We start from the raw sequence: 14,408 nt of genomic DNA on the forward strand, positions 1-14,408 counted from the left end.
GGTCATGCTGGGAGTTGTAGTCGGAGAGTTGTAGTTGGGGGGAGGGTAGTCGGGGGGTCATGCTGGGAGTTGTAGTCGGGGGGGGTCATGCTGGGAGTTGTAGTCGGGGGGGTCATGCTGGGAGTTGTAGTCGGGGGGGGGGTCATGCTGGGAGTTGTAGTCGGGGGGGGGGGTCATGCTGGGAGTTGTAGTCGGGGGGGGGGGGGTCATGCTGGGAGTTGTAGTCGGGGGGGGGGGGGTCATGCTGGGAGTTGTAGTCGGGGGGGGGGGGGTCATGCTGGGAGTTGTAGTCGGGGGGGGGGGTCATGCTGGGAGTTGTAGTCGGGGGGGTCATGCTGGGAGTTGTAGTCGGGGGGGGTCATGCTGGGAGTTGTAGTCGGGGGGGGTCATGCTGGGAGTTGTAGTCGGGGGGGGTCATGCTGGGAGTTGTAGTCGGGGGGGGGGTCATGCTGGGAGTTGTAGTCGGGGGGGGGTCATGCTGGGAGTTGTAGTTGGGGGGGGGTCATGCTGGGAGTTGTAGTCGGGGGGGGGGGTCATGCTGGGAGTTGTAGTCGGGGGGGGGGTCATGCTGGGAGTTGTAGTCGGGGGGGGGGGTCATGCTGGGAGTTGTAGTCGGGGGGGGTCATGCTGGGAGTTGTAGCCGGGGGGGGGTCATGCTGGGAGTTGTAGTCGGGGGGGGGGGGTCATGCTGGGAGTTGTAGTCGGGGGGGGGGGGGGGTCATGCTGGGAGTTGTAGTTGGGGGGGGTCATGCTGGGAGTTGTAGTCGGGGGGGGGGGGTCATGCTGGGAGTTGTAGTCGGGGGGGGGGTCATGCTGGGAGTTGTAGTCGGGGGGGGGGGTCATGCTGGGAGTTGTAGTCGGGGGGGGGGGGTCATGCTGGGAGTTGTAGTCGGGGGGGGGGGGTCATGCTGGGAGTTGTAGTCGGGGGGGGGTCATGCTGGGAGTTGTAGTCGGGGGGGGGTCATGCTGGGAGTTGTAGTCGGGGGGGGGGTCATGCTGGGAGTTGTAGTCGGGAAAGGTAGTCGGGGGGGGTCATGCTGGGAGTTGTAGTCGGGAAAGGTAGTCAGGGGGTCATGCTGGGAGTTGTAGTCGGGAAAGGTAGTCGGGGGGTCATGCTGGGAGTTGTAGTCGGAGAGTTGTAGTTGGGGAGGGTAGTCGAGGGGTCATGCTGGGAGTTGTAGTTGGGGAGGGTAGTCGGGGGGTCATGCTGGGAGTTGTAGTTGGGGAGGGTAGTCGGGGGGTCATGCTGGGAGTTGTAGTTGGGGAGGGTAGTCGGGGGGTCATGCTGGGAGTTGTAGTTGGGGAGGGTAGTCGGGGGGTCATGCTGGGAGTTGTAGTCGGGGAGGGTAGTCGGGGGGTCATGCTGGGAGTTGTAGTCGGGGAGGGTAGTCGGGGGGTCATGCTGGGAGTTGTAGTCGGGGAGGGTAGTCGGGGGGTCATGCTGGGAGTTGTAGTCGGGGAGGGTAGTCGGGGGGTCATGCTGGGAGTTGTAGTCGGGGAGGGTAGTCGGGGGGTCATGCTGGGAGTTGTAGTCGGAGAGTTGTAGTTGGGTTGGGTAGTCAGGGGAAAGGGGTTGTAGTCAGGGTTATGCTGGGAGTTGTATTTGGGGTGGGGGGGGAGTTGTAGTCAGGGTTATGCTGGGAGTTGTAGTCAGGGGGAAGGGGTTGTAGTCAGGGTTATGCTGGGAGTTGTAGTCGGGGTGGGGGGGAGTTGTAGTCGGGGTTATGCTGGGAGTTGTAGTCAGGGGGGAGGAGTTGTAGTCGGGGTTATGCTGGGAGTTGTAGTCGGGGTGGGGGGGAGTTGTAGTCGGGGTTATGCTGGGAGTTGTAGTCAGGGGGGAGGAGTTGTAGTCGGGGTTATGCTGGGAGTTGTAGTCAGGGGGAAGAGGTTGTAGTCAGGGTTATGCTGGGAGTTGTAGTCCTCCGGCGGGTACAGACCTGTCCGGGGCCCAGTAGTAGCGCACACACTCCATCCTCGGCCAGCACAGCGGACATGGTGGGGGTTGGGCTCTCCTGTGAGGTGGATGGCCGGGACTCGGCGCTCTCCGGGCCGCTCATCCTCTTCCGTCTCTTCGCTGCGACATGCCGAGCCCGCTGTGATCTTCTCTTCCCCAGGAGGAGCTTCATAACGGCCCCGGAGCGGACAGAGGACATCCGGGACTCCATCTCCCCGTGTATGAGGAGAAGACAGGAGACACTCCGTGATTTCCCGCTTCCCTGTACGACACAAATCCCCGCCCCCTCCGCCTCAGCGTCACAACGTACAGAGCGGCGTGTTTTCGGGTCATGTGACACCAAACTGGAGGTTACTAAGTGGAGCTCCAGTCTGCAGATACCCCACCGGTCTCGCGAGATCTCAGTCAGGTGACCTCCGGGATTCATACATGACGCCCCGCCGCCGGCCGCCATCTTGGTTGTGGCAAACGTTATGTTTAAATCCCCGCTGTTCCAGTCGCCGTACTGGGAATGTTATCCTCCCATAGGATATATGTACCCTCGCTTTAGTCCACCGGCCTGCTGATAAGGAGTCCAGTTCTGAGTGTAAGGCGGGCGGCATTTAACGGACGCCATCTTGGTTGTGGCAAACTGCATTTAGAAATCCCCGCTGCTGTCCTATGCTGGGAATAGGGCTGTCCCCCTCATACATCCCTTTAAACCAGAACACACAATATTTACACAGATTCTGACATTGTACCCAAATAAAATCATTGTCCTTTTCCCCCCACAATCAGAGCTTTCTTTTGGTGATATTTGATCACCTGTGCGATTTTTTTTATTTTTTGCGCTATAAACAAAAAAAGAGCGACAATTCTGAAAAAAAAAAAACATTTTTCACATTCTGCTATATAATATTCTCCAATCAAAAATAAATAAAAATCAAATTTTCATCCTTTTACGCCAATTTGTTTTCTGCTACATATTTTTGGTAAAAAAAAAAATCCCAATAAGCGTATTTTGATTGGTTTGCGCAAAAGTTATCACTTCTACAAACTACGGGGAAGATTTATGTCTTTTTTTTAATTTTTTTTAGTAATGGCGGCGATCTGGGGTTTTTAGCGGGACTGTGCGATTTTTCTTTTTTGCGCTATAAACAAAAAAAGAGCGACAATTCTGAAAAAAAATATATATTTTTCACATTCTGCTATATAACATTCCCACTATAAAATGTAAAAATCATTTTTTTTTTACCATATTAGGCCAATTTTTTTTTCTGCTACATATTTTTGGTAAAAAAAAAACAAATCGCAATAAACGTATTTTGATTGGTTTGCGCAAAAGTTATCGAGTCTACAAACTACGGGAAAGATTTTTGTCATTTTTATTGTTTTTTTCTTCTAACTAGTAATGACGGCGATCTGCGATTTTTAGCAGGACTGCGACATTGCGGCGGACAGATTGGACCCCTAACTGACATTTTTGACACTTTTGGGGGGGACCAGTGACATTACTACAGTAATCAGTGCTAAAAAAATATGCACTGTCACTGTAATAATGACACTGGCAGGGAATGGGGTTAACACCAGGGGCAATCAAAGGGTTAAATGTGTGCCTAGGGGGTGTTTTCTAACTGTGTGGGGGATGGGCTTCCTGCATGAACAGAGGGACCTTTCATCCTAAACAGGAGGATCCCTGTGCTCATGACAGAACAGCGGTCTGCTGTGTTTACTTAACCACTTAACGACCGCCCGCCGCAGATTTACTGCGGCAGGTGGCCGCTCCTGAGCAAACCGACTCTCAGGAGACTCTAGGGGGCGAGCGCGTGCTGCCGCCGGCGCGCTCCCGCCCCCGCTCGTCAGCTGGGGAGCCAGCGCGTGTGACAGGTGGCTCCGATGGCCGCCGGCCACTCACGATCTCCCGCAGCTGAGAGAGAAGGACAGACGGCTGATGTAAACACAACCGAATGTCATTCTCCCTTAGATGATCACAGAAGCTATGCGATCCTGCTATATAGGATCCTATATCTCTGTGATGACTTCACAAGCCACGCCCCCTGACAGTTAGAATCACACCCCTAGGGTCACACCTAACCACTTGATCACCAGTACTGTTAACCCCTTCCCTGCCAGTGTCATTATTACAGTAGCAGTGCATATGTATAGCACTGATTACTGTAGTAATGTCACTGGTACCCCCAAAAGTGTCAAAAATGTCAGTCAGGGTTCCAATCTTTCCGCCGCAATGTCGCAGTCCCGCAAAAAAAACACAGATCACCGCCATTACTAGTTAAAAAAAAACAATACAAATGACTGAAATCTTTCCCTTAGTTAGTAAACGCGATAACTTTTGCGCAAACCAATCAAAATCCACTTATTGCAATTTTTTTTTTTTTTTTTAGTAATGTCACTGGTCCCCCCAAAAGTGTCAAAAATGTCAGTTAGGGGTCCGATCTGTCCGCCGCAATGTCGCAGTCCTGCAGAAAAAAACACAGATCACCGCCATTACTAGTTAAAAAAAAACAATACAAATGACTGAAATCTTTCCCTTAGTTAGTAAACGCAATAACTTTTGCGCAAACCAATCAAAATACGCTTATTGCGATTTTTTTTTTTTTAGTAATGTCACTGGTCCCCCCCAAAAGTGTCAAAAATGTCAGTCAGGGTTCCAATCTTTCCGCCGCAATATTGCAGTCCCGCAAAAAAAAAAACACAGATCAGCGCCATTACTAGTTAAAAAAAAAACAATACAAATGACAGAAATCTTTCCCTTAGTTAGTAAACGCAATAACTTTTGCGCAAACCAATCAAAATACGCTTATTGCGATTTTTTTTTTTTTTTTTTTTAGTAATGTCACTGGTCCCCCCAAAAGTGTCAAAAATGTCAGTTAAGGGTCCGATCTGTCCGCCGCAATGTCGCAGTCCCGCAAAAAAAAATCACAGATCACCGCCATTACTAGTAAAAAAAAAACAAAAATGACAGAAATCTTTCCTAGTAATGTCACTGGTCCCCCCAAAAGTGTAAAAAATGTCAGTTAGGGGTCCGATCTGTCCGCCGCAATGTCGCAGTCCGGCAAAAAAATCGCAGATCGCCGCCATTACTAGTAAAAAAAAACAAAAATGACAGAAATCTTTCCTGTAGTCAGTAAACGCGATAACTTTTGCGCAAACCAATCAAAATACGCTTATTGCGTTTTTTTGTTTTTTTTTTACCATAAATATGTAGCAGAATGCAAATTGGCCTAAAATGTTAAAAAAATTAGATTTTTACTTTTTTTTTTGAGAATTTTATATAAAAGTATGTGAAAAATATTATTATTTTTTTTTTCAGAATTGTCGCTCTTTTTTTGTTTATAGCGCAAAAAATAAAAATCGCACAGATGATCAAATACCACCAAAAAAAATCTCTATTTGTGGGGGAAAAAATTTGTCACAGTAAGAATCACACCCCTAGGGATACATTTAACGCACTGTTTACCAATAAAGTTAACCCCTTCCCTGCCAGTGTCATTATTACAGTGCATATGTATAGCACTGATTACTGTAGTAATGTCACTGGTCCCCCCAAAAGTGTCAAAAATATCAGTCAGGGGTCCGATCTGTCCGCCGCAATGTCGCAGTCCTGCTAAAAATCGCAGATCGCCGCCATTACTAGTTAAAAAAAAACAATAAAAATGACAAAAATCTCTCCCGTAGTTAGTAAACGCGATAACTTTTGCGCAAACCAATCAAAATCCACTTATTGCAATTTTTTTTTTTTTTACCAAAAATATGTAGCAGAAAACAAATTGGCCTAAAATGTTAAAAATTAGATTTTTTAATTTTTTTTTGAGAATTTCATATAATAAAAAAATGTGATTGTTATTTTTTTCAAAATTGTCGTTATTTTTATGCTTATAGCGCAAAAAATAAAAATCACTCAGGTGATCAAATACCACCTAAAGAAAGCTCTGTTTGTGGGAAAAAAAGGACATCAATTTCATTTGGGTACAGCGCCGCACGACCATGCAATTGTCCGTTAAAATCAAGCAGTGCCGAATCTCAAAATAGGGCCTGGTCATTGAGCAGCCAAATCCTCCGGGGCTTAAGTGGTTAATAACAAATGTAAATATTTTTGTAGGAAAAAAAGTGGATTTATTATTATTTTCCTGCAGGAGGCTGAAAAGCATTGCAGCTGTGATGAGTGATCCGGGGTACAATGTCAGCCTTCTGCAGACAAGCCACATGGAAGAAAAATATATTTAAAATATATTTTAAAAAAACATTTTTTATTTTCCCAAATATATTAGAAATGCTACAATTTTGGCCATATTCAATATATTTCAAAATATTTTTCCCCTAAATATATTGGAAATACATTTTTCTTCCATATGGGAAGCCCTGCAGCTTTCTGCCTGGACCTCCATATGGGGCTGTCTGCTGAAAGAATGAACTACAAGGGTGCTCATCAGCGCCCCTCACAGTTCATTCAGAGATACAAGCCGCCAGCCGCGGTGGCTGAGGGGAGTTGCAGCCATCACATCTAATAATTGGTAATCTGCAATATAAGAAATGTTTGTTTCGGGTTTAATATCGCTTTATAAATGACAATCAAATGACTAAAATAAAGAGTTTTATCCTTATGATAAATATCGGGGAGTTGCACCCACTGGGCTCTTTAAGGCTAAACTATAACCAGTGATTATAAATTGCTATTTGAGCCTAATGCACTGGAAATGCATTGCTGCCAAATGGAATATTGTCAGCCAATCAGTGAGCAGGCTTGAGTTCCGTTAGCTCCGCCCACCATGACTCAGCAGATTTTTGGCTATATAAACAGCCGCTAGCAGCAGTCAGTTGGCAGTTGATCTCAGAGACAACACTGGTGTGACGTGTTCTGCGATTGCTCTGATATTTAGCAAATTTCTGAGTCATATTTAATATATTTGTGACCAAGGAGATTTTTTATAATCACAATTTATCATCATCTTTGTGATAAAACCTGAGAATGAGATTTCTAATAAAATTTCTCATCTTTCTGTGCGTTTTGCACCTGGGGACAGGTAAGTTTATATAATCATTTCTAATCTCAGCATGTAAATCGGGGGGTTTAGTCCTGTGTGTGGATGAGTGACGCTATTTTTAGCCATTAAACCGTTTTTTTTTTGTTTTTTTTTCAAATCTCATGTGACTGGCATGAGAAATAACTGTCACTTTCCTGTACATAAACCTCCCTGTCCTGATGTGAAGGCTTTGTAAATGGAGTTTTATGTCATTTATAAATTACAGTCAATTGGCTAAATTTAAAGATCATTATTCTTATGTTAAAGCTTTGTGAATTAAGCCTATCGGGTTCTTCAGCCCCGGAAGATTTTACCCCCTTAATGACCAGGCCATTTTTTGCGATTCGGCACTGCATTACTTTAACGGAAAATTGCACCGTCATGCGACGCTGTACCTAAATAAAATTGATGTCCTTTTTTTCCCACAAACAGAGCTTTCTTTTGGTGGTATTTAAACACCTCTGCGGTTTTTAGATTTTGCTCTATAAACAAAAAAATGGCAACAATTTTGAAAAAAAATGCCATATTTTTTACTTTCTGTTTTAAAACTTTCCCAATAAAAAAAAATTAAAATTTTTTTTTTTTTTTATCAGTTTAGGCCAATTTGAATTCTGCTACATATTTTTGGTAAAAAAACAAAAATCTCAAAAAAGTGTATTTTAATTGGTTTGCGCAAAAGTTATAGCGTTTACAAACTACGGGATAGATTTTTGGGCTTTTTATTTATTTATTCATTTTTTTTACTAGTTTTTTTTACTTTTTTTAGCGGCGATCTGCGATTTTTAGCAGGACTGCGACATTGCAGCGGACAGATCGGACCCCTAACTGACATTTTTGACACTTTTTGGGGAGCAGTGACACTAATACAGTAATCGGTGCTAAATAATATGCACTGTTACTGTATAAATGAGACTGGCAGGGAAGGGGTTAATACTGGGGGTGATCAAAGGGGTTAAATGTATACCTAATGTGCTTACTGACTGGGGGGGGGGGGTTCTGTGACAGGCACAGACAGATCGCAGTTTCAGCTTAGCTGATCTGAGGGAATCCGCTGACATCCGCAATCCCATTGACATGCATTATGTCCGAATATCACCTGCAAACGGATGGGGTGATATACAGACATACGGAACGCCCGTGTGAAAGGGGCCTATGAGCGGAACTAAACTCAATAGATTTAGAGCCTTCCCAACACAGCTACATACAAGGCATGCCGGGAATGTAACTGTCACATTTACTTGTGCTCCCAACCAAACTGTCAATCCATCAGATGGGTGGCGCTATAACTGGTGGCATGTGCAGCTCCATGGCAACTGCAGCTCACACAGAGGGCTGAGATGGCAGCTTCCTTGGCTGTAAAGGAGAGGAGGGTTTAGTTCCCAGTTAAAGGATAAGTTCACCTTTAGGAGCGTGTTACATGTTACACGCATATTTAGGGTGTAACATGTAACATGCTTCTTTCCCCCTGCCTCCCACCACCTCCTGCCTTTAGCATTGGCTGGTGGCACTTATAGGCCCTCATGCACTCTGGGTGTTAAAAACTCCACTTTTGGGGGCGTTTGATTATTTTTTCTGCCTCTATGCACCCCTCAATGTGTCCATGCACACACAGACATGTACAGGCATATAGAGGCAGAAAAAATGTTCTTGGAGCAGCAACATTTTGGCAGAAAAAACTTTGGCTTGCCTAAATGCACGTTAGATGCTTGAGCGTTAACGCGTTTCAATGGCCACGATAAATTATTATTCTGACCAATAAAATTAATTCACGCCCAAGTGCTTAACGCTCCTAAACGATTTTATATAAACAAAGATTTAGGCGCATTTTTGGCGCTGCTTTTCTCCTGCCAGAGAAAGGCGTTCAGAAGGGCTGGGCAAACCATGAGGCCTTAGAAGCTTTATTTATTTCATTTATTTTAGGTACCTTTAGTGCCGGTTCACACTACTCCGACTTGTCAGGCGACTTGGTCGTCTGACAAGTCGCGGACCGTGCTGTGCAATTGGAACCGTTCTAATAGGAGCGACTCAAGACTTAGAAAAAGGATCCTGCACTACTTTTGGACAAAGTCGGAGCGACTTGCATTGACTTCCATTATGTGAAGTCGGTGCAAGTCGCGCCGAAGTCGCGGTGCACGGCGACTTCATTAAGTCGCCCCGAAGTCGTGTCGCCAAAGTGTGAACCGACTCAAGTCGCTCCGACTTGGAAAAAGGTTCCTGCACTATTTTTTGGCGAAGTCAGAGCAACTTGAATTGACTTCCATTATTTGAAGTCGGTGCAAGTCGCGGTGCGCGGCAACTTCATTAAGTCGCCCCGAAGTCGTGTCGCCAAAGTGTGAACCGACTCAAGTCGCTCAGACTTGGAAAAAGGTTCCTGCACTATTTTTTGGCGAAGTCAGAGCAACTTGAATTGACTTCCATTATTTGAAGTCGGTGCAAGTCGCGGTGCGCGGCAACTTCATTAAGTCGCCCCGAAGTCGTGTCGCCAAAGTGTGAACCGACTCAAGTCGCTCCGACTTAGAAAAAGGTTCCTGCACTACTTTTGGATAAAGTCGGAGCGACTTGCATTGACTTCCATTATGTGAAGTCTGTGCAAGTCGCTCGAAGTCGCGGTTCACGGCGACTTCATTAAGTCGCCCCAAAGTCGTGTCGCCAAAGTGTGAACCGACTAAAGTCGCTCCAACTTAGAAAAAGGTTCCTGCACTATTTTTTGGCGAAGTCGGAGCGACTTGCATTGACTTCTATTATGAGAAGTCGTTTGCAAGCCGCGATGAAGTCGCGCTGCACGGGGCGACTTTGAGTCCGATTAGTGTGAACCGGCTCTTAGGGCTCTTTCACACGGTCCACCTCCGTTGGTGGACTCCGTGCGGCTCAGCGGAGATGGATCCTCCGATCCCCACTGAGCAGGCAGGTGACAGCTCCCTCTCCACTCTGTGTGCGGAGAGGGAGGTGTCAGATCCCCGCTGCTCTCTATGGGGGAATCGGATGAGAGCGGACCGCCTTTCCGTTCTCATCCAATCCCATCCGATCCAATCCCCTGGATGGAAAATAGGGTTTCCATCCGTCCGGATTTCACGGATAGGATCGGAATCGGATAGCAGTGGGTGTCAGGGGACATGTCTCCGCTGACATCGGGGTGCATGGAGGATCCGATCAGATCCGCCTAAAAAACTACGGGTGGATCGGATCGTTCGTGTGAAAGGGGCCTTATAGCGCCGTCAATTTTTGCAGAGCTTTACACATACATTGTACATTCACATCAGTCCCTGTGCTCAGGGAGCTTACAAAGGCAGTGATGGCGAACCTTGGCACCCCCAGATGTTTTGGAAATACATTTCCCATGATGCTCAACTACACTGCAGAGTGCATGAGCATCATGGGAAATGTAGTTCTAAAACATCTGGGGTGCCAAGGTTTGCCATCACTGACCTAAGGTATTATTGACCCTTTTACTGCCACTGCCATGCTTCTTGGCCTCCACTGTCCCACCTGGTGTCACGGCTGCATCGAGACCAGCTAATACTCATTTGCTAATCTCCCCACCCCACAAAGAACCCGGAAGCGACATGTATAACATCACTTCCGGTTTCAGGTGTCAATGGAGGGCAGATGAGACATCAGGGGTCTATTGCAACTACCATCATTTTACACTCCAGGGTGTCCGTTTAAATAAATTAATACAAAAACCGCCCTGGCAGTGAAGGGGTGAAAGTATCTAAATCTAGGAATGTCAGATCGACCTAAGGGCCCCAAAAAATGTTTATCTATTTATTTATTTTTATTGACTTTGATGTTATATATTATAACGTTGGAAATGTTTCACTATTAACCACAATTTCTCTCTCTTTCTGTAGCATTGTCCTATGTTAAGCTTCGACACAACCATCTGGAGGCTATAGCTGGCTCCAAGTTGGTGATTCTATGCCATCTCACCATGTATGGAGTGACTGGCGATCAACAGATTGACGTAGAATGGAGGAAGGCACCGGCCGGAAGCCAGAAGTACATGACCATCCTGCGGCACAGTGGCGTCAAGCTGCCACCTCTGAGTCCTCGCTACCAGAGAGCGCATCTAGGTTTGACCCACACCGCTGAACAGGACTGTTCATTCTCTATCAGTCCTCTCCACCTGGAGGACAGTGGGACGTACGAGATCATCGTCAAGGTGGATGGTGTTCAGAGTGGACTGGGTAAAAAGCTCAACGTTCATGTAGCAGGTAAGTGTTAGATACAGTACGTCTTTACCAAATGCACACCTAAGCAAGAAAATGTTTGGTCTGCTTGGTACACTGTACAATTGTTTGACCTCTTTGTCATTTGTTTTATGCAGATTCTCCACTCATGAAGTTAGGCAAGAAATTCCAAGCCAGGCGTACGGCCATGTTTCCCCGTCCACTCACTTCTATCATCCAGACCAGGGATGAAGAACAGACATTCCCTGTGGATGAAAAACGGGCAGTGACTGCGTATGCAGACGCGTATGCAGACCAGGAAGTGCCTGCAAATAGAGACCAGGAAGTGACTTCATATGAAGACCAGGAAGTGCCTGCAAATAGAGACCAGGAAGTGACTTCATATGAAGACCAGGAAGTGCCTTCATATAAAGACCAGGAAGTGACTTCACATGAAAACCAGAAAGTGACTGTGGATAAAGAACAGTCATTACCTGAGGAGAAAGGCCCTACATTCCTTGAGGACAAGGAATCACTAGGGTCGATCCATGCAATAACGCAAAATCAACCATCAACAGTGTTTTCTGAGCCAGCAAAACCAACAAAGGCCAGCCGACACAAGAGGAAAACAAGAAAGTTGAATTACCGTTTGAGGAAGATTGTCATGGACAAAGAACATACAACAACTGAGGAAACGGATTTACTGGGGTCTGCCCAAGCAATAACTCAAAACCAACCAGCGATGGCATTTTCTGAACCAGCAAAACCAACAAAGGCCAGCCGACACAAGAGGAAAACAAGAAAGTTGAATTACCGTTTGAGGAAGATTGTCGTGGACAAAGAACATACAACAACTGAGGAAACGGATTTACTGGGGTCTGCCCAAGCAATAACTCAAAACCAACCATCGATGGCATTTTCTGAACCAGCAAAACCAACAAAGGCCAGCCAACATGTCGTGTACGAAGAACATACGACAACTGCAGACAAGAAATTACTGGGGACTTTCCAATCGATACCAGAAAAACAAACGATTCTTAAAGCAGCCCCAACAACGGAGGCCAGCCAAAAACATACGATCAAACCCCATAGAAGGAACTTAATCTCGATTGTGAGAAAAGTTCCCTATGTAGTCATCACTGCTGGAATCTTCCTCTTACTGATGTCATCAGGCTTAATGGGATCCTTCTTAGGACGATCTGTATTCAAAGTCTTTTGCTGTTGCTTTTCTGGGCCTTTGCACCTACTTTTCATCCCTTTTGCTCCACTTTTGCAGTTCTTGTGCAAAGCTGTCAAACAAAGGATTCAAAAACTGTTCCGAGAACTTTTTATGAAGGCTGTTTTGCGGAGTTTTTGAGGAAAGGTGCACTTTTGTTATGTGTTCCCCTTTACCCCACTGTAGTGTCCTTTGCTTTTCCCCCCCAAAGCAAGTAATGTATGCCCTCTTCACATAACCCCCCCTACTGTAGTGTCCTCTACCCTCTTCACATGATCCCCCCCCCCCCACATTAGTGCCCTATGCCCCCCTCCCAGAAGACACTGCTGTTGGGGGGACAGAGGACACATCGTTCCCCCACTGTTGTGTCCTCTCCCACCAATAGCAGTGTCTTCTGCCCTCCCCCATAGCAGTTTCCTATGTCCTCCTCACCCCACTGTAGTATCTTATGCCTTTCCCCCCAACTGCATTCTTCACATACTGTAACTCCCCCCTACACACTATAGTGTCCTCTGCCCCCCCCCCCCAATAGCGGTGTCCTCTGCACCCTTCAAATTACCCCCCCATCATAACGTTCTCTACCCTCTTCCCATCATTACCCCCTAACTGTACTGTCCTGTAATCCCCTCCCGCAGAGGACACTGCTCTTGGGGGGAGCAAAGGATACATCCCCCCCCCCCACTGTTGTGTCCTCTCACCCTAATAGCAGTGTCCTCTGCTCTCCCCCATAGCAGTATGCTGTGCCCCCCCCCCCCCCCACAATAGCAGTGTCCTGTGTCCCCCACACACCACTGTAGTGTCTTGTGCCTTTCCCCCTAAGCAGTGTTCTGTGCCCTCTTTACATCACCCCCCTCCACACTAGTATGTCCTCTGCCACCCCAGTAGAGGTGTCCTCTGCCACCTCCAAATTACTACCCAACCCCCCCTACACTGTAGCATCCTCTGCCCTCTTCACATCATTGCCCCCACAGTAGTGTCCTGTGCCCCCCTGCCTGTAGTACACTGCTCTTGGAAGGGCAGAGGTCACATCGTCCCCCCACCGTCGTGTCCTCTACCCCCAATAGCAGTGCCCTATGCCCTCCCACATAACACTATCCGTTGCCCCCCCCCCCTCCATAGCAGTGTCCTTTGCCCCCCCACAGCAGTGTCCTTTGCCTTTCCCACCCAAAGCAGTGTCTTCACATCATAACCCCTCAATCCCTCTGCCCACTGTAATGTCCTCTATCCTCTTCACAGGATTCCCCCCCCACAGTAGTGTCCTGTTCCCCCCTCCCCAGAGGACACTGGTTTTGGAGGGGGCAGAGGACACATCGTCCCCCCACTGTTGTGTTCTTTTCCCCCCAAAAGCAGTGTCCTCTTCCCTCCCCATTAGCAGTATCCTTTGCCCCCCCCCCCATTAACACTTTCCTGTTTCCCCCTTCACCCCAGTGTCGTGGTCGTAGCCTTTCCCCCCAAAGCAGTATTCTCTTCCCTCTTCACATCGCCCATAACCCCCCCCCCCCCCCCACCACTGTAGTGCCCCCTATCCTCTTCACAGGATTATCACCCCCAACATTAGTGTCCTGTTCTCTCCTCCCCAGAGGGCACTGCTTTTGGAGGGGGCAGAGGACACATCGTCCCCCCACTGTTGTGTTCTTTCCCCCCCCAAAAGCAGTGTCCTCTTCCCTCCCCCCTTAGCAGTATCCTTTGCCTAACCACCCCCCATTAACACTGTCCTATTTCCCCCTTCACCCCAGTGTAGAGATGTGCCGGTTTTCGGTAATTCGATATATCGCGGTATTGCATACCCACGGTATTGATATTGTGGTCATTTTTAAAATACCGAGTTTATCTGCTCTCCAAGTCTGCCTTTTGAATGGATACATTTCAGTGAGCTGGATGACTCATTCATAATAAGAATATTATTTACGAATCAGAATTCGTAATATAGAGTGAGAGAGCTTAGCTCCTCCCTGTAACCAATCAGACGGCTCCCAGCACACACCGCATGCTTCTTCCAGGGCTCAGACACAGAAACACTGCCTAATACAAGCAAGTCTCTGCAGATA

The 14,408-nt window shown here is 47.2% G+C and overlaps 1 protein-coding gene across 1 annotated transcript in view; it reads right to left on the reverse strand.

The window, feature by feature from the left end:
- NOL9 (nucleolar protein 9) overlaps nucleotides 1-2,234 on the reverse strand; it is a 48,792-nt gene extending 46,558 nt beyond the window's left edge. Inside the window, exon 1 of the mRNA XM_082274578.1 lies at nucleotides 1,938-2,234. Within this exon, the coding sequence (XP_082130704.1) occupies nucleotides 1,938-2,165 (228 nt within the window). The 5' untranslated portion in view covers nucleotides 2,166-2,234. The remainder of the gene's footprint in view (nucleotides 1-1,937) is intronic.
- Nucleotides 2,235-14,408: the final 12,174 nt, after the last annotated feature.

The sequence above is a fragment of the Pelophylax lessonae genome (genome assembly GCF_965119305.1).
Source record: "Pelophylax lessonae genome assembly, chromosome: 12".
NCBI classification, from domain to species: Eukaryota; Metazoa; Chordata; class Amphibia; order Anura; family Ranidae; genus Pelophylax; species Pelophylax lessonae.